This window comes from Ixodes scapularis, unplaced genomic scaffold (assembly GCF_016920785.2).
Source record: "Ixodes scapularis isolate PalLabHiFi unplaced genomic scaffold, ASM1692078v2 PGA_scaffold10__122_contigs__length_95168666, whole genome shotgun sequence".
Classification (NCBI taxonomy): Eukaryota; Metazoa; Arthropoda; class Arachnida; order Ixodida; family Ixodidae; genus Ixodes; species Ixodes scapularis.
This window is the reverse complement of record NW_024609836.1, coordinates 13,899,571-13,919,965: the sequence shown is the minus strand read 5'-3', so window position 1 is coordinate 13,919,965 and position 20,395 is coordinate 13,899,571. Positions and strand designations below refer to the sequence as shown.

Genomic DNA, 20,395 nt, shown 5'->3' with positions numbered 1-20,395 from the left:
AACGCGGGGGCAACTGAAAATGTATGCAAAAGCTTTCTCAAATTATTTATTTTACTAAGCCTAAGGGTTGTCCCACAAAGTGCTTCATGGCATTTGGTGTCACTGCAAATATCTTTTGTTTTTCAAGCGCAAAAGGTTTGCGAGTCGCAACAGGGGCGAAAAATTAAAACCACCAATTTTCTTCTCAAACGGACCTTATAGTCAAAACAGATATATGGTTAACGTGTCGTTTGCTTGATAAGACTTTACAAATGTCTAGTTTGTGCGTGGTGCAAGAAGAAGCTGCCTTTCTCTCTGCTTCAAATACTTGGAAAAAAGCACCGCAAGTGCGCCGTTAGAAGCGACGCCACGTATAGCTGCCCGAATCTCCACGCACTGCGGCAAGACCAGAAAAGAGCTGACAAAGTGCAATCGGGATACGGTGCCAGCACAAGGGAGTGTAACAGCAAACTATAAAAACCTGCCTTAAATAGTAAACGTAAACGTAAACGTAAACGTAAACGGGGGTTACAAGCAGGGAGTCGAACTGGTCATAATTCCGGTTCGGTTCGGGTTCGGTAGCGCTGAATTTTGTTCCGGTTCGCTTCTTATTTAGTGATATGTTTGAAATAAAGGTTGGGATACCAATTCCATCAAACGGAAACCAGCTTAAACGTGTTCAAAAAGAACCCAAACTCCCAGTCATTAAAAAGAAAGCAATTCATACGCAGTAAAAAAAGAAAAAAAAAAGTCATCAGAAGAAGTGCTGCGGAAGCGTGGACAGTAAAAGACATACATGTTTAATTTCGCTTTATGATCTTGAAATTTTAATGCGAACACTGTTCAATAAAAGTTACGTTGTTACACAGGCGCTTGGAAATTAACAAAAGACAGCGCTCCCATGTGATGTCAATCAGCCAGCATACACTGTTACAGCGTGACGGTAGCACGCATTGTACTTGCCAACTATTCAAAAACAAAAATTAGTCCTTAGTTGTTTAGACAGCGGGAGTTTAGTCTGCAAGAATATGGTGACATTGTTACCCACTGTAGATGAGACCATTATCCAGTGGAGTACGACGGATAGAGTGGAGTATCTAACGGATATCACGCAGTACTGATACACGACTGCACGCGAGTACGATGCTCATCCAGATGGAAACGGCAAACTACCCACACCGGACTCCCGAACGACTTGCTCAAACGGCTGAGTTGAAGAGGAGAAAGAAAGCAAAGGCCCATCGAACCATGATTAAAACAAAAAAGTACAAAATACACAACAGACGACTTGCTGTTTCTAGAAAATGCACACGCAAAGAAACACACGCACACAAAATAACTTTAGGCAGCGTCCAGGGCTCCGGGCGACTAACGCCTCGGCGACCGGCTCCGCCTTTTCGCTATCGTCGCGGCTTTGCATCTTCGCGCCCCTAGATTTCGCTACCGCGGAACACGCGCACCGAGAGCTGTCAACTTTTTGTTTTTCACGTTTATGGTTGCTTTTTCCTTCCTTCGAGAATATTGCTTAGCAGCATGAAAGGGACACAAACGCAAACCATTATGCGCGCGCACACACGAAGAATATTTTGTTAGCATCTATAGGCCACCGCACTCTCGACATAGTCAGATATACTCAGTTTCTCATATTAATTAAAATGTACCGCGATGAACGCCATTTTATATTAATTTATTTAAATAATTGAAAGCATCATTTCGGGCATTGTATGAGGGGGTAGTACAGGTATTTCGACAAAAATATTGAAAAAATAAATTTGGTGCATATTTGCTACGAGCTGCATGCGCCAATGTGTAGTTCATAGCCTGTCACGTGATTTCACGCTCGCGGCGTCGCTCCGCCCAATCGAGAGGACACGCGACGCCCACCGAGCTATGAATTGGCTCCGGTAGCTACCAGCATCCTTTGCGGTTAATCCTGAGGTGAAACCAAGTACGCAAGTGTGCACCTCCACACCGACTCTGCTTGCGAGAATCCGTGCTGTACATAGATGTGAAATATACTTCTTTGTTGCATTATTACTGAGCTGTCTCGATATCGTCGTTGTCGTTTGTTTAGTCAAAGCTACCACCGACGCCACCGCAGTGAATATTTAATTGACTTCGCGCTGCCGCCCGCAAAAAGGCTCAACTCACATTTCATTACGCCGAACCGTTTCCAATGAATTGGTTACCGCCACAGTGGGATCACGGTTCTGTTTCGGTTTGTGTTTACTATGAAATGTTCGATTTCGTTGCAGGTTTGTTGAGGTTCAGTTAAAACTAATGGTTTTGGTCCGGTTTTCGGTTCGGTTCGACACCTAGTGTAACAGCTACATGCTAATCGCCCATGATTGCAACAGCCGCTTTGTCGCGTGTCGCAGCACCTGGAAAGACACCTTGTTCGTCTAGAACTATTCAGTTTTTGCTTGCTTCACTGAGGGCCCGCCCTTTTCATCCTCGAAGGAGCATACACCAGTGACACAATCAATCCGCCAAACACCTCCAGTGCCACGGTGCTGTTTCAAGAGCCACGTTTCATGCTCTAACGAATTGCGCCATCAGCCCGTAGGCCCCTGAATGAAAATCGACACACCTCGCGTAAGAATCCAGAAAATTGCATTCACACCCTATTTCGAGCAAAAGATATCTAATTCCATTCCCGTTCCATTCCTTTAGCGCTGCCGCCATTAAATTCCCATTCCAATCTTTTTCTATTCCGCGGTTGCAAAAGTACGGAATGTTTCCGGAATCATTCCAAATTCTGGAGTAGCAACTCGCCAACACTGCTGGGTGCAGCTCCATCTCGTGGCTGCACCGGCATGCGCAGCTTCTTCAGGTAACGTAAGTTGCTCGCAAAGTGTCTCGTGAAAGCTGAATTGTTGTATTAGTCACGTGATACCACGTCAAGTGACGTCAATATTCCCGCTAAATTTAACGGGGAAACCGAATTTGTGTATAGGTTAGGTGACATCATGTGACGTCACGCCATTTTTCCGCTAGGTTTAGCGGGAAAACTGAATTCGTCTATGCTAATGTGACACGAAGTCATGTGACATTATTTTCCCACAAACTTAAGCGAAGAAACTGAATTGGCGTTGAAGACACGTGACGTCAATTTTTCGTTAAATCTAGAGGGGAAACTGAATGCGTATGTAGGCAACGTGACAGGATGTCTTGTGACGTCATTTCTTATGCTAAATTTAGAGGGGAAACTGAAGTGGTGTTGAGGTCACGTAGCGCCAATTATTCCGCTAAGCATAACAGGGAAGGTGTAGATTTATATAGGTCACGTGACAAAACTTCATGTGACGTCAGTCTTCCCGCTAAATTTAGCGGAGAAACTAAATTGGTTTTGTAGTGACCGCTTACGAAGAGAAGAAAGAGGAGCGGTCACGGGACTCGAAAACCAGGATCGCGAGCAGCGAGAACACATTCAGAACGGCGTAAGCCAAACTGTAGATATTGTAAATAAAATACGTGATGTAGAGGCACGCACCTCTACAGTCTTCAGGTCACGTGACGTCAATTATCCCGGTTAATCTAGCGGGGAAACTAAAGTCATGTGGCGTCACAGGCCAAGGTGTTAGGAAATCCGACTCCATGAAATCGGGCTTCAAGAGGTCCGGAGCAACTAGTCAAAGAACGTTTCACGTTAAAAGGGTGTGCTGCTCTGTTCAGATAAGATATGCACGCGAGGAGGGACATATTTTTTTGTTTTTGTTGAAGTTGGGATATGTTGCTCCTCAACATGTGTAGGAAACTTAATCCAAAAAAAGGATTGCAAAAATACATATTTGAAGAGGAAAACAAATTTGAGTGCGCTGGAACGGCATATTAAAGGGGCCCTCCAACAGTATTTGAGCATCTACTTTTTTTTTTTTGCGGTTTCTACACGTTAGTGGTCCCGGAAACCCAGTGGACAACGAAAGAGTTTGAAAATATTAGCGCATCATATTTTAATTTGACAACTCGGAAACACCTCCTCCGACGGTGGCGCCGCGAGGTGCCGAATGCGCGCTCATAACGGCGCTCCCTTTCAGTATACGTCACATTCTCTGGGTTTCGTGATTGGCGAGAGCCGTCCCAGGAATTTTGAAGCGAAATAAAGTATATCACACGTTCACCGTCATTATTTCTCTAACAAGTCATTTTTATAGAGCTAATAATGTTGCAAAGTAAAGTTCAAAAAGGGCGAAAACAACGCCTTGTCCAGGGTGTAAGATAGACAGGTGGTGAAACGAGAGCCAAATGAGTGACCGGATTGTGTCCCCCTCGGTTTTCTCTTTTTCTGTGGCGCCATCTATGTTGAGCACCGCGAACTCTCGCTCCAGGTGGGCGAACGCTGGCGACCGGTTAAACTGATGGAGAAAGTTTCTCGTGGATTTTCAATGGAGGACTGTCATGCTCTCAGTTTATTTGGCGCACTCTCCCATAGAGTTGCATGCAAAATCGATTCCAATTTTTTTCTTTTCGCCGCAGCGCCATCTGTCGCAAATCGGGGGTACCCGCAAGCCACCCGCAAGGAGACGAGTACACAATCCGGTCACGGCGCTGCGGTAGGTTTCTATGGGCCGTTTCCCCACCTGTCTTTCTTACACCCTGGCCTTGTCACTCATGCGCGCCTCCCAGTAGCGTCCGCGACGTACCATCGCGAGCAGACGACAAGTGATCCATGCAGACAACGCGCATCGTATTTTCACTTGTGCGCCCCCGGTCCCGGTCAACTAAAAGCAGTAAGAGGAGCCAGGGGAACCCTCATTTTCTCTTAGTGCTGTGACAGACTTTTCACTGTTCGAGTGAAATGCGGCGACGGGGCCCAGCTTTTTCCGAACGGGACGCTCACCAGTTTGTAGCTCCTACTCGCCCAGGTGGCTCCGGTGGCGGAGTTGCGGGAGACGAGTCTTCCGCGGCAGTCGACGCGGACCGAGGCAGAGACGCGTCGCGGCGCTTGCGTGGAGCGACGTACGGCGCGACGCCCAGCTCCGCACTCAAAATCCCATAAGCCCGGTATATAAATATATACCGATATATAAATATTTGTCGTCGATCACGGGCCCAAAGGAGAATACAATATCGCGTGGATAAATCTCAGAAGGAATTCCAAGTTACCAATATGAATTACGTCGGCATATACCGCGGACTAAGAGGAAACGTAACACGATATTGATCGCCCGTGAAGCAACATGTGGATATCGGTACGCCCACATATACGACATCGCGTGAAGGATATCGTAGAACAGTAGGGGTTACCATACGGCACTACGAGAGAACGATATTGGAGGTGGATACACACAGAACACAAACGTTCCGCGTTGCAAACACATTCGCATTTATCGAAAGTGCAAGTGTACGTACGGCACACAGTACACACAACCTCGAGCGCTTGAAATGCTAGACAACCACCAAACCATTCAGAATAACTAGCTGGAACACCCGCGACCTACCTTTCAATGAGAAAACCCAATAACGACGTGGTTATTGGAGTGATCGTTTTCAAACAAATGTTTATTGCAGTTTTAATGCAACAAAAGTTAGGTTACCGATGTTAGAACCCAAATCGAACGCGATACGTGACAATGTCAGTTCGCACGATAAAATAATGAGGATTAATGGGCTTGAAAGGTCACGTGCTTCTTACCCGCACATTTATCGATATTGACCCACCTTTCTGGGTAATCCTACGTCGTACACAAAATCCACGACCACATACGAGCACATTTCACCCACCACTCTTCGTCGCCTGTTTTGCGAGATTCACACACTGTAAAAAACTACGGGAAAAATACGTGCATTTGCGCCATCAAACGAAAGGTTACAGACTCGTTTTATGAGAAAAGTTTCCATCGTCAACCCGCGCGCGCGAAAGCTCCAGCGCTCGAGTTTTGGAGGCAGTTCGAACTCCGAAGGGAGGCGAGCCGAGCGAGCCGTGAGCCCAGCGAGCCGGCCCGCATGCGCTGCCTGCAGTGTATACAGTAGCCCATCGAGCGAGACTAAAGTGAACTTTAGCCAGACGAGCGTCTGAGCGAGCCGCCGAGCCCGCCGGCCCAGCAAAGCCTAGCCGAGCCGCCGAGATTGCGCGATTGCGCAATGCGCAGCGACCGCGACTGCGCCAACTCGGCGAGACGGCGGCGAGGGCGGAACCGACGGATGACAGCTCAAGTTCGTCGCGCACTTTGCTTGTAGGCTCCAAGTGAAACCAAAGCACTTTCAATCGCATCGAAAAGTACGTATAGACGACTTTATTACTTGCAGCATTGAGTGCTTTGGTATGCACAGATCAAAGTGAACACTGAAGGATAGAAGGAAGACATGATGTTTTCAAATCGCAGCTTATTTGAACGCATGTGTCCGCTGCTGAAAGCGTCTGGCCGTGCTCTGTTGCAGAAGTCATTTCGACTGCGTGTACTCTGATGTAACATCAGTCAGTGTTTACACTCAGCTACCTTCGCTATCTTGTTATCTCATGTGCGAAATAGACGTAGAAACCAGCGCCTCGTCTTTTTCGCATATTCAGCCTCCAGCCCCCTGGCTCCCAGCGTGCTTACCGGCGCAAACCGTTCGACGTGTTGGATTCGTGGGCTCGTTCGAAGAGGCGTTGGTTGTTTAACGCTCACGAGTCGCCGAAGTGTTACCGGAACTTCTCTTTACGAAAGTTGCGATCGACGCTGGGCTCTGAGCTCGTACTTTTTTCTTCCCTGGTAGACTAAGAGTGCCGACCATTCATCTGTGGTGCCGACTGGCGCCGTACGAAGTTGAAAAAAGCTAGCGAGTCTGTCAGATTTTCGTGACGCCGCCCAACTGCTCTGCTACCGGCTGCGCTCAACGAATAATATAAAAAAAAAGACTTTTCTAATTTTAATTTTTTTTTTGCCATGTTTCACCTTAGTCAACGCAAAGTAAATCGCGGCCGTACGTCGGTTGACTCCCGATTACTGTCTCTACATCGTAAACTGTCTCACCACAATGGTGTGTTTTTTGTGTGACCTTATTCTGATATCGTTACATCTTGCTTTTTCATCTTGGCACAGTTCTAGACGACCTTCTACACGTTGCACTCCTTGTCGACATATCGCTGGTGTTCTCAAATCTGAAGTCGCTCTTTGCTCACTCCTTGGTGCACATATTTCGTGTTCAACATCAGGTATCTGAAAAAGGCGTCATGAAACCCTGGAGATTGTTTAGAGGTACCTCAACATACTGTATTAAAGTGTCATTTTGTGTGTTATAGTTTCCTACAAAACCAAATTCTTTTTGTTCGTAATATACCCTATAGTGTTCACTACACTTAAAGTTGCAATGAAACATTGGCCACGAGAGGTGACTCGGCCACCGCAGCCGAAAAATTCCTCGCATAATTTTCTTCATGGGACATTTTGGACGTTGACAAATTTCCTTGTGAATAATGAGTGTTATGCACAGGTGTTTCTTCTACTTTTCGTACAGGTACTTCAGTTAGATAAACCCCAGCAGAGGCAGCAAGACAGTCTCATGGGGTCACACCAAGGATAACGGCATTCCTGCTCGAGTCCCGAGTCTTGTCACCGAAGTTCAATGAACATAATGGTACATTCCCTTTCTTTAACTTTTTCTTCTGAAATGTTTTTTTTATTGTTGTTGTTGTTGCTTTTTTCTATTAAAAAAGGGTAGTACCACGTTTAAACACCCAATGTTTTTTTTTTCTTTTTGGAAAATGTGTAGTACATCGTTTAAACACCCAAGCGGTCATAAATGGTCTCTGTACCAGACAATAGGGTGTCTTATGCTCTGTTTCATATTTAACATGCAACACGGTCAAAGGTACTAAAGTGGTGCGCATGAAAAAGTAGAAAAAAAAAAGTGTTACTCCGCGCGTTTCGTGGACGAGTTGTAGAAGGCGCTGCTCTGGCGATACTGACGTCTCGGTGGCGGTGGTTCGAACCCACTTGACGCGCAAAGTTTTTTGGTTTGTTTTTTTCTTTTTTAGACATACTTTTCGTGCAAGATTGTGCGCATTGACGAAGTGTACATTTCAATTCCTCTTTCTTGGTTTTTATTTATAGGTCGCCGAGAGGCCGGATTTCTACCATCTGCTCTGCCGCTTTGCAAGTGTTATTTGCCTCCAGCACCGAGTTATATTTTTCCTTCGTGCAGTGTGGAATGAGGAATCGCCCTGATAGCAGCCTTGTCCCAAAATTTAGAATAAGACATTAATCGACAATAGTCGTGGCCTGTACAGTTTATTTTGAAATAGCTGTCAAGGGTAGGAATCTCCCTCTCGGAGCACTTGCGATGCACCTTCAGACGAATGGCGTTCTGCGTGAACTCATCATGCTTGACGGTCCCCGTGCTTGAAACTTTCGCGTTGCGAGGTCTTCGCTTCGGGGACGCCACCTTGCCAGATAGGCACTGCGCCTTGCACTTCGCGACAGTACAGGGCACACTCCAGTGTCGTTACTGGCCGTCTCCAGGACTTCACGACCGAATTCTCCGGGGAGGTGTTGGCAATCATCTGCTTGCACTCTTTCAAGATTTTCGCACAACGAATCTTCGAAAACATCCGAGCAGGAGAGGTACTTGAGCTTGCTGCGTAAGACGCCACCTTCTCAAAACCAGCCAGTGCCACACAACCCGAAAACCCACAGCGGCTGCCACACGGACGAACACGAAAACAATTTAAGGTGGTTTACATTATCTTTTCCTGTTTCTTGAAAAACATTTGTGCTCCGTCGAAATCATAACGCCACTATCAGTTACAAGCCCCGAGGAGACACATTTTCCGACTTTTTAAAAAATTTTTGCAGGGGACGCACTATTTTATGGGGCGAACAAAGGCACAGTCAGCAATGCAAACCGGTGCGCTAGCTTTGACTGCGTTGCACGCTACGTATGAAACGGAGTATAGGCCCGCTTGAGCCAGTGCAACTCTCCCCGCAATTTCGGGGTTGCTGGCGGGTTGTTCCCTAGTTTTCCCTAGATCGGCATGAATTGCTGAGATCGGGTCCGGCTCGAAGCGGACGAGCAACTCTGACTACTCGGAGATGTTTGAAGCGGCAGCAGCCAATCAGGAATGCAATATTTTCATGTGACACCCCTGTGGTCGTGACGATGAGAACTGAGGACTTAGTTCTGGTTTGAAATGGATCATTTTTGAAAATAAACCGTTTCAAAAAGATGAGTTAGTATTCTCAGAGCAATTTAAAGATATAGAAAACATGTTTTTAGGATATAACTGTGCATCTAAATACTGTAAGAAAAATAAAATTTCATGATGATGATGGCAGGTCGTATCAATTCGGTTGCAGCATGTGAAAACGGGCGGCCCGTGTTGCTGGTGTTGCGACATGAAGTTGCTGGCCGAAATTGCCCCGTCTGAAGCGGGCTTTAGGGAACTGTATTCAAGGGCCTTGGAGCTTTGGGTGCAAGCCCACCTGGAAACATTTTTTTTCTTTTTGCCTTTTTTTAGTATTTAAATATATATATATATATATATATATATATATATATATATATATACATATATCCTCTTTTTAAGTTTTAACATATAGACGCATAATTTACACACTAATTCATTTTCCGAAGCGCTTTTATTCACACTCTGTGGCTTTCTAGTGCTTGCAATAGCTTTTCGGTGAGCTAATACCAGCTCTGCAAAGGGAGAGGGATGTTCCCACGCTTTGCAGGCTGTAAAGCTGTGGCTTGCACAGCTCTTGCGTGTCACACCTCGTTCACTGGCTCCATCACTAAGCATAGGTGCTGCATGAGTCGCGCCACACCGTAAGCCCATATACGGTCGGGTGACAAACCTGGGACCATCTGTCACTGCACTCAGCTAAGGTATGGTGGCATGGTCAGAGCATGAAGCAGGGGTACAGCTTGGAAATGCTGATCTTCATGACATTTTAAGCACATTTTTCATTACTTTTGTGTCAAATTGTTAGCTTTCTGAAGGTGAGAAAGCAAACAGCAGCGACAGCAAGAAATGAAAAATTTAAGACCGCTTTCACCAAGAATCAATTACGAGCACTAGAAAGGCACGGAGTGTAATTAAAACGCTTCTAAAGGTGAATAAGCATATAAATTAAGTACTTGTGCCTCAAAAATACAAAAAACAATGTAAATATAATTGTAAGGATAAAAATATACACCAGGAGGACTTAAACCAAAACTACAGTCTGTAAGTTTGAAATTTGACACCTGAAACCACTTGGCCACCACCCAATTTTATTTCCAGGTCGTTCATCGAGGTATATGAATTTTGTTTGCAGCTGTCGGCTGCAAGAGAGATTGCCTTATTTTCATTTACTTTACTATTTCCACCAAATATGACAAGTGATAAAGAATAGAACCTCATTTGGTTGACCGAGGCACTGTGCTAGCATCAAGGCAAACTAGCCTGTCTTGCTGGGCTCTTATTTTGTTTCATCACCTCTTTAGGATTCTGTTGTCGCTCATCAAAAGAAGAAAAAAAACTGACTAATTATGACTTATTCTGGTGTGCAGGTACCCTTGGCAGTAAACTCTGCTAAATGGGGCAAAATATTGATACTTTTTTTTTAGCAAATATGCATCGTCTTAGCAAAATGAGCTACACTATTTGACTAAGGTGAAACAGAACGAGCCTCTGCACTTGGTTTTTTTGTCATCTCTCGCAGACACTATTTCCCGCTTTTTGTGGTTTGTATCAGACTTCTGTATTCTGTCCGGCAAAAGCATCTGTGTTACACTAAGACTGGGTTCATTATGATATCTACAGGTATTCTTCGCAGCAAATGGCTTCCACTCAGGAACACGAGTTTGTTCTCGGCCACTGAGAGCAAGTATTTTCAAGGTGAGCTATTGCCCGCCTATATGAGTTTTGTGCTTCATTCCTCTTGGATGCCATAACCTATGTTTAGCGGTCTTGCATTAGTATTTTGTTTTCTCTCTTCTGCAAAAACACCCAAGTTTGACTAAGACCGGGTTCTTTCTTATGCATGCAGGTCTTGGTGGCAAGCACCAGCCAATCAAGGCCAGAAGTTTCCTCTTTGCCACGCATGGCAAGTGTTTTCAAGGTGAGTTATTGATGCCTATCTGAGTTGTGTGTTTCATTCCTCACAGACACTCTATTTCCTCTCTTTATAGTGGTATTGTGTCAGGCTTTTGTGTCTCTGACCGGCCAAGGCATCTGTGTTAGACTAAGACTCTGTTCTTTAGGATATGTGCAGGTGTTTTTCGCAGCAAATGGCTGCCAATGCGGAACTCGTGTTTGTTCTCGGCCACCAAGAGCAAGTATTTTCAAGGTGAGCTATTGCCCGCCTATATGAGTTTTGTGTTTCATTCCTTTTGGATGCCATTTCCTATGTGTAGTGGTCTTGCATTAGTATTTTATTGTCTCTCCTGCAAAAGCGCCCAAGTTTAATTAAGACCGGGTTGTTTCTTATACATGCAGGTCTTGGTGGCAAGAACTAGCCAATCAAGGCCAGATGTTTGCTTTTTGCCGCGCATGGCAAGTGTTTTCGAGGTGAGTGATTGATGCCTATCAGAGTTGTTTGTTTCATTCCTCACAGACACTATTTTCTGTCTGTATAGCGATCTTGTGTCAGGCTTTTGTGTCTCTGTCCGGCCAAAGCATCCGTGTTAGACTAAGACTCGATTCTTTAGGATATGTGCAGCAATTCTTGGCAGCAAGTGGCTGCCAATGAGGAACACAAGTTTGTTCTCGGCCACCAAAAGCAAGTATTTTCAAGGCGAGCTATTGCCGCCTATATGAGTTTCAGCATTCATCAAGGAGCGCAAAATAAAAGCCCGGGGTTGGCCATTGCAAAAATTTTGACTCGGAAGCGCATAGGGAGGAAGTTTTATAAAAGTATCCACTTGCTTCTACAAGTCAAACCAAAACTAAGAATGTGGGTTCCATTTGAAAAAAAAAGAACAAAAAAAAACATTGTCAGCCCGAATTAGCTCGGGGGCGGCACGGAGCAAACAACCCACGGTACGAGTATGCTTGGTTCAGGCTTTTGCTGGAGTGGTAGATGACTCGGTGTTTAAAAAAAAAAAAAAATTTTTTTCTAAAAGTGTGGTGGTCGAATATTCGGGGATGGGCATTGAGTCGGGATGTTAAGGTGAAAATTTCATCCACATGCCGGTATTCATATGCCTTGTCCCCCTAGCGAGGGGGACAAGGCCTTCAAAATTTTGGGTTCGCAAAAGGGTTGCGTCAGTATTGACGTCTCATTTTACATCATGCGTCTCAATTTAAAACACACTATAAATGACATGCCTGAGATTCGTTTGGGTGTACTTCCTCTCAGCAATATATGGTTCTGTCTCAAAAAGGTCTAATCTGATCTTGGCCGCTCCTCAGGTCTCCACCGGCGATTCATCAGGACGAGACCCAACCGGGACACTAGGGAGGAACGGCTTAAGCAAGGGAGGCCACATACACGACAGGTTCTTGCGGACAAGAAACGAAAATAGATAGATGGTGGGTGTTTCATTTGCCATGCCTTTTGGCGTGCACATTATGTTTATCATGTTTCAAGATTCCTACAGAGTTTGGTTTCAACTATAGTAAAATACCGAGTATGCGCCCAGGTCGCAGAAGCGCCTACCCTCTGATTCGGAACGATCCGCAAATAAGCAAAGGGCATACCAGACACCCATCCACCTGTTTTGAGCCATGCTCAAAATATTGAAAGAACGCATCAAGCGCCAGGTGCTGTGGCGTCGTTGCCACAATAGCGCCAGTCGCAGAGCTCACAGATCCGTGACTGGCACAAGCCATGGCATGGCCTTTGGGAACCAGGGAATTGAGATTGAAGAAGTAACGCAGAAATTGGAGGCGTGAGGTGGAGGTGAGCATATTTAACAGAAAACAAGGACGAAGTGAGTTCCGTCGCATGAGGCATCTGTGACCCGTGCATGTAATTTTTAGTGTGCTGTAGGTGGCTACCCCAAAAAATTGTTACTTGAACGTAACTAATCGCAAGTCTCTCTTGCAGTTTCCACGGCCCACAAGCCAGCCGGCGCCAGGTCGTTCTCATTCAAAGGTGAGGATTTTAGATTTTCTGGATTGCTCTGAAGCAGCAATACTGAAGCCAGACAAGCGGTACGGCATATTTAATTGACAGAACGACTGGGGACGCTTTCACTGAAGCTTGTTTTGCTGCAGTACATGTGTGTATTGCAGCAAAACAAGCTTCAGTGAAAGCGTCCCTACTCGTTCTGAGCACCGTCAGTTTAATGTGCCGTACCGCTTGTCTGTCTGGCTTCAGTGTTGCTGTAGGTGACAAAATGTGTGCCCAGGTTTGTCACAAGAGGCTAATTATATCACGCACATGTAATTTTGAATTTATCCGGCTTAGTGTGCTGTATGTGGCTGGTCAAAGAAATTGACACTTGGACGCAGCTAATCACAAATCTTTCTGGCAGTTTCCAAGGCCTGAGAGCCATCAGGTCCCAGTTTGCTTTTCTTCAAAGGTGAGAATTCCAGATTTTCGAAGCAGGAATACTGAAGCCATACGACCGGTACAGCATTTTTAATTGACGGAGCTCAGAACGACTGGCAGCTCCTGCATTGAAGCTTATTTTTCTGTAATACAAGCGGGCGACATTAACACGTGCCCAGTTACGTCGCAAGAGGATATCTATGTCCCGCGAATGTAATTTTGAATCTTTCAGACTTAGTGTACTTTACGTGGCTACTCAAAGTAACTGCTACTTGAACGCAACTAACCGCAAATCTCTCTTCCAGTTTCCACGGCCTACAAGCAAAGAAGCACCAGTTCATTTCTTCTCAAAGGTGAGCATTCCAGATACTCTAGTTAGGTGCGAAGCAGGAATAGTGAAGCCACACGAGCGGCTACGTATATTTAATTGACCGAGCTCAGAATGACCTGCGGCAGTGGCACTGAAGCTTATTTTTCCACAATCAAACGCAGACATAATTTTGAATCTATCCGGCTTGGTGAAGGATTTCTACTTGTCGCAAACTAATTACAAATTTTTATTTTCGAAATGTTTAACCACCAAACCGGTTTGGCGTGTCATGCGTCTTCGTTAATCCCTCTTCGCAGTGTGTAGAACTCGCTAATTAGGAATGATTTCTTCTGTTCCCGCTCGCGATGTGAACCAAGACGGATTCTAAAAATGTGACAGTTAACTTATCAAATGAGTGGTCTTTTAGTTTTAGGTGTTTTGAGAGTGGGCTTTTTTTTCGGTGTCAGATCTATGATTATTGAACCTCATCCGGAATGGAGATTTTGTTTGGCCCACGTACTGCATGTGACATTTCCCACACTCCAGTGAATATACAACGTTGGCGGTATAGCAGTGCAGATCACCCCGAATTCGGAAGGCGAAGTTTGATCCCATTTACAATTCCGGGCCGAGCATGCTCCCACTTCCAAGCGTCGTGGACTCCGAAGATACTGAGGAGCGTTCACAGAGGAGAAGACGTTTATATACAGGAATATTTGCATCGTCATCTTTCCGTTTTGGTGTCTGACAAGGGAGGACTCTTTACGAGTCCGAGCACCGGCTAATGTAGCCTCCTTGAAGTGGCGAGGGGGTCCCTGTCCAAGGTCCCGCGAGGGGAAAGGGCACTTTCGTCACCACGGGACGTCTCTGCAGTCTCCCGGGACGCGGACCTCCCACGTGGTCACACCCCGGACCAAGCATCCCTCTCGTCCCGTCTCCCAGAAGAACGCGGGAACAGGCAGCTCTCCCGATCACACGCCGAGACCCAAACGTCTCCATCGTCCGTAAACACCCGGCCCGAAGGCCGAGGAAGCGGGCCCCCGTTTCTCAGCGGGGTGTCAGGGGGTCAGCTCAAGCTGTGCCGGGTGGCCCGCTCGGCGTAGCCCGGAAGCCGCACCCCACCCACGCCGCGTCGGTCGGCATGTTCGGCGGCGCCAGAATGCCGAGCCCGAGACTCTGGTCACTCGAGGGGTGGTCGATGGCGCCGCCAGGAAGCCGAACCTGCTCTCTGGGTGGCCGATCATAACAGCTCCTCCGCCGCCGGGGAAAAGGGGTCGAAAGGGTTGCAACCCACGTTGCATCCCGAAGAACCCGTAGTCGCTCGCCGAGTGTCTCTCGGGGACCGCAGCAGTCACATTCTCAAGGGAGCTCCTCAGTGCACCAGATGAAACAAACAGCGGTATGGCCGCACATTGCCCAAGGTCGCAGGTCCGCAAGTGCGCAGCCAACCTTGGGATCTGCCAGATTACTATATAACTGACACAAACTTTGTCCTTTTAAAGTAGACAACTAAAATATAAACATTGTCACTCAAGAGAACCCTGAATTAAGGAATACATTTTACAGAAATCGAATTTCTACAGAACACAAACATAACCCTTTGCTTATGAAGCGCCCGGCTTCTAATTTTGGTTCAGGAAATCTCTCATAACCAACGAAACGGCCAAAGTGTGTGCGCGACCATGCACAAACAGCGGAAACTGCTGAAGCCGAAAAGAAATATACAAGTAATAAAATAGACCTCCCTCTGGCTCATTTAGGCTGAAAACCCTCGGCTGAGACCATCCGCATTTCCATGGAGCTGTCCCTTCTTATATCTGACTTCAAAATTGTACTGCTGGAGTGCTAAGCTCCAACGTAGCAGTCGTCCATTCTTGGAAGACATATTGCGAAGCCAAGTCAAGGGGCAGTGATCGGTCTCGATCAAAAAGTGCGACCCTGCCAAATAGCACTGCAGCTTCTGGGTTGCCCAGACCAAGCAAGCGCACCCCTTTTCGGATACACTGTATGCCTGTTCCCGGGTAGTTAACTTTCGGCTGATAAATACTACCGGGTGCTCATTGCCACCCTCGTCCACCTGCCTCAACACTGCACCAAGGCCACGGTCGCTAGCGTCGCACTGGACAACGAACGGCCGGGCGTAATCAGGCGCACGCAAAACTGGTTGAGAAGTGAGGGCCGCCTTAAGAGTGCGAAACGACCTTTCCTTCGGTTCATCCCAAACCAGTTGAACTGGTTCACCTTTTCGCGAGCTGTCGGTTAGCGCACTAGCAATCTCAGAATAGTTCCGAGTGTAGTGTTGATAGTATCCCGTGAGCCCGAGAAATGAGCGAACGTCCGTCTTCGTGACCGGCCTAGGGTACTCCGATATCGCTGCGAGCTTTACCTCCAATGGGCGCCTACATCCTCGGCCGAGTGTGTGCCCGAGGTAATCTACTTCTGCCTTCCCGAATCGGCACTTTTCCGCTCTCACCGTCAGCCCCGCGTGCCGCAAGCGCGTCAACACCTCTCTTATATGGTTGAGATGTTCTTCCCAACTGTCCAAGAAAATGGCAATGTCTTCCAAGTAGGGTAACGCGAAGTGATCCACTTCACGCAACACGCGATCCATTAAGCGAAAAAAACAAAAGGACGCGTTCTTCAAGCCAAAACTGAGAACTAGCGGGCGAAAAGTGCATAGCGGAGAAATAAATGCGGAGTATTGGCTCGCCTGTTCTGTCATTGGGACTTGCCAATATCCGCGAGTCAAGTCAAGCGTGGACACATACTCGGCACGACTCACTGTCTCAACCCTTTCCTCGAGGTTAGGAATAGGGTAGGCCTGATCACGGGTAACTGCATTCAGTCTCCGGTAGTCGACGCAAGGCCTCGGGTCCTTGCCCGGAACTTAAACCAGAATCAAGGGTGAAGTGTATTCGCTTTCTGTGGGCACGATGACACCCAACTCTAACATGCGATTGGTCTCGAAGGTTAAGATCTCCTTCTGCCTTGGCGACACCCGATACGGCCTGGAACGGATCGGTTCGTCCGAAGTCAACTCAATATCGTGCTCAATTAGGCTAGTTCGGCCAGGTCGGTCAGCGAAGCTCTCATGAAACTCCTGCAGAAGTGCCTCGAGGTCTTGTTTTTGTTGTGGACTTAGTTCCGAGTCAGCCCTGATTCGCACAAGCGCGTTCTCCAATGAACCATTGCCCTGATTGCTTGTCGGAAAAACGAACTCGATATCAGCTTCCTCCGGTGCATTTAACGTGAGATGAACAACGGCCTGGCGTTCGTGATACGGCTTCATTAAGTTAGAATGATAAATTCGCACCTCCTTGCGCTTTCCCTGCATTTTAAGAGCGTAGTTGGTGTCATACAACTTCTCGAGAACCTCTGCAGGCCCCTCCCACTAATATCCAATTTGTTTTTCTTCGAGGCTGCTAGCAGCATTAGCTTGTCCCCTGCCGAAAACGTGCGCTGACGGGCCGTCCGGTCATAGTACAACTTAGCTCGGGTCTGAGCTGCCTGCATATTTCTCTCCACAAGTCCCCTACAGCACTGAAGCCCGTCAAGCAAGCCTAAGACGTACTCGACAACAGTCGGATCCTCGCCGCGCCCTTCCCAAGCCTCTCGCAACATTCGAAGTGGGGACCTCAGGGACCTCCCGTACACAAGCTCGGCAGGGCTGAACCCAGTGGTTTCGTGCGGCACGGAGCGCAAAGCAAGCATAGTTGCGGGCAGGCAAGCTTCCCAATCTCTGCTATGCTCGTAGCACAAAGCCCGCAGCACTCGCTTTAGGACTGAGTGCCACGCCTCGACGCTGTTGCTCTGTGGGTGACGAACTGAGTTGTGTACGATACGAATGCCGTACTTCTGAAGGAACGTCGTGGTCAAGGCGCTGGTAAAAACACTTCCCTGGTCACTCTGCAACTCAGCAGGGAATCCAAGGCGGGAAAACACTGACAAAAATCCATCCACGATTCCAACGGAGTTCAATTCCTTCAATGGCACCGCTTCAGGAAATTTTGTCGCCGGACAAATCATTGTCAGGATATACCGATACCCAAACTGGGTCACCGGGAGCGGTCCCACAACGTCCACGACCAGGCGGCGGAAGGGCTAACTTATCAGCGGCACCAGCCTCATAGGGGCCTTCCTCTGATCCTTAGGCTTTTCAACTCTCTGACACGTGTCGCAGGTCCGCACGAATCGCTCGACATCCTTGAAACAGCCGGGCCAGCAAAACTCGCGCAAAAGCCTGTCCTTTGTCTTCTTGATGCCCAGATGGCACGACCACCCGCCTCCGTGAGTCAAAGAAAGCAGTTCGTCCCGGTACTTGCTCGGCACTACCAGCTGATCAAAGTGCAACCCCCTTGAGTCTCTGGCCCGCCGATACAGGGCTCCCGCGCGACACTGAAATGCTACATTTCTCTTGAGAGACCCTCTTTAATATGATTGTTCAAAATCTTTTAAGCGATGGGCCACGTGCCTGTTCCGCCAACAGCGTTTCTACATACACTTTCAGCAGGCCTGAAAGACCAGACGAGTGCGGCGGAACGAGAGATGTCATTGATTCAAGCGTTTCATCTGGACAATTAGGCATAGTCTCTTCTGCCTCGCCAACGGCACACAGATTTAACTGCGGCTCCGGCGCAGCCGGCTCCCCCATGTCCTGCGCCTTAACTGTGCCTCTATCTATTGAATCGTTACAAACACCTCCGTCCGCGCACGTCTTTTGCGCCGCGAGTTCACGAACCTTGGATCGGGTAAGTGCATGGACGGTTCCCTCGCAAAATTTCAAACCCTTGTCTCTCAGCATTCGATCTGACCGGTTGGAAAACAAATAGGGATACCTCTTGGAAAGGTTTTGCGACACCGCTGCCTCTGTGCACAACATCCCGAACGGCCCCCTCTACCTTGACACGCGCGATAGGCAGGCAGACACTGCTCTCCTCCACGACCTGACTAATCCAGGCGCACTCTCCAGTGAAATCATTCTCTCCGACGTACTCAGATCTAATGGTATCCATCGTCGCCGCAGAATCTCTGAGAACTCTGCATGCTTTAACATTAACAAGCAAGTCATGGAGGTAGGGCTCGAGAAGGCGCGCGTTCTCGTCATCGTCATCAACGAAGGAAAAAACCACTTTCGGTTTTCGGCAACCCGCACTGATATGTCCACGCTCCTGACAGCAAAAACAGACTAAAGGTTTTCTTGCTTCGAACGCCCTCTTTTTCCCAAAATTTGTCCTCCCTTCGCTCTCTTTCTTATCGGACATCTCCCCACTTTTCTCACTCTTTTGTCCTTGCGACTGGGCATTTTCTTTTCCGTGCGCACCAACTTTCTTGGAAGGCTCCCCGCCTGCGTTTGCCCCGAGACAAACCCGGCTTCTCTCAGCATCGCGCCTTAAAGCGAATTCTTCTGCCAGATCGGCGGCTCGCTCCAACGTTTTAACCCCTGGTCTGTCCTGCACCCACAGGCGGGTTTCCTCCGTCAAGCAGTTATAAAACTGTTCGAGACCGATACACTCGACCACCTTGCCGTGGTCTCCCAAAGCTTCCTCTCCTTTCAGCCACTCTACGAGATTGGATTTCAGGTTGTAAGCGAATTCGGAGAAGGACTCATCCGACTTTTTTCTCTCAGTGCGAAATCGGCGACGGAAGGCGTCGGCGGAAAGGCGGTACTTCTTCAGGAGAGCCGATTGGACCTTGTCATAATCGTCTGCCTCCGCTCTTTCCAGCCGAGCCACCGCGTCGGCGGCCTCGCACGGCAGAACTGTCAAGAGCCATAGCGGCCAGGTGTCGCGCGAATAGTCCATCTTCTCACATGTTCTTTCGAAATTTACAAGAAACAAGCCAATGTCTTCTTTAACTTTAAAGGGCTGTAGGAGATCTTTCATTTTCAGCCGCGGTGTAGCCTGACACACCCTAAAACTCTGTGTCTCTGGGCCTGCACGCTCTGCCTCCACGTGAGCTATCTGAAGCTCTAACGTTTTCCGTTCCAGCTCCCTTTCCTCTGATTCTCTGCAATAAAGACGCTCTCTCTCTCCTTCTGCGATCTCCCTTTCTTGTCTTTCCTCCTCTTTCTTAACTCTTTCCTCCTCTTTCTTAATCCTTTCCTCGATTAGCTCCCAGCACTCCCGAAGCTCCACGTCGTCGGCACCACTCGCCCGAATAGCCTCGATTATGAGAGGTTTTCTCTGGACTCCCCCCAAATCGAGCCCCAATTCTTTACTCAAAAGATTCAGATCTGGTCTGCGCAACTTCTTCAAATCCATGGCTGTTCTCGAGTGACAATCTTTCACTTTACTCTCTCCCGGGGAATACCCGAATAAAGCCAACTACCCCGGCAGCTATATCACCAAGTTTAAGCAAACTTCACCATCTACTCAAACCTGGCAAATCAGAAGAGAAAGCTGAACAGTCACCAACACAGCAACCAGGACTCTGCACAGACCATTCCACCGCTGCCACCCAGTTGTTACGATTCCGGGCCGAGCATGCTCCCACTTCCAAGCATCGTGGACTCCGAAGATACTGAGGAGCGTTCACTGAGAGGAGAAGACGTTTATATACAGGAATATTTACATCGTCATCTTTCAGTTTTGGTGTCTGAGAAGGGAGGACTCTTTACGAGTCCGAGCACCGGCTAATGTAGCCTCCTTGAAGGGGCGAGGGGGTCCCTGTCCAAGGTCCCGCGAGGGGAAAGGGCACTTTCGCC

The 20,395-nt window shown here is 47.7% G+C and overlaps 2 protein-coding genes across 2 annotated transcripts in view; both read right to left on the bottom strand.

Moving 5' to 3' along the window:
* The window catches only part of LOC121834734, a 35,017-nt gene extending 18,714 nt beyond the window's left edge, over positions 1-16,303 (bottom strand). The window contains exon 1 of the mRNA XM_042288488.1: positions 16,166-16,303. Coding sequence (XP_042144422.1) covers positions 16,166-16,303 — 138 coding nt within the window. The remainder of the gene's footprint in view (positions 1-16,165) is intronic.
* Positions 16,304-18,422: 2,119 nt separating this feature from the next.
* On the bottom strand, positions 18,423-19,952 carry LOC121834733. Its single transcript, XM_042288487.1, has one exon. It carries the CDS (start codon positions 19,950-19,952, stop codon positions 18,423-18,425), a length of 1,530 nt encoding a protein of 509 aa, XP_042144421.1.
* Positions 19,953-20,395: the final 443 nt, after the last annotated feature.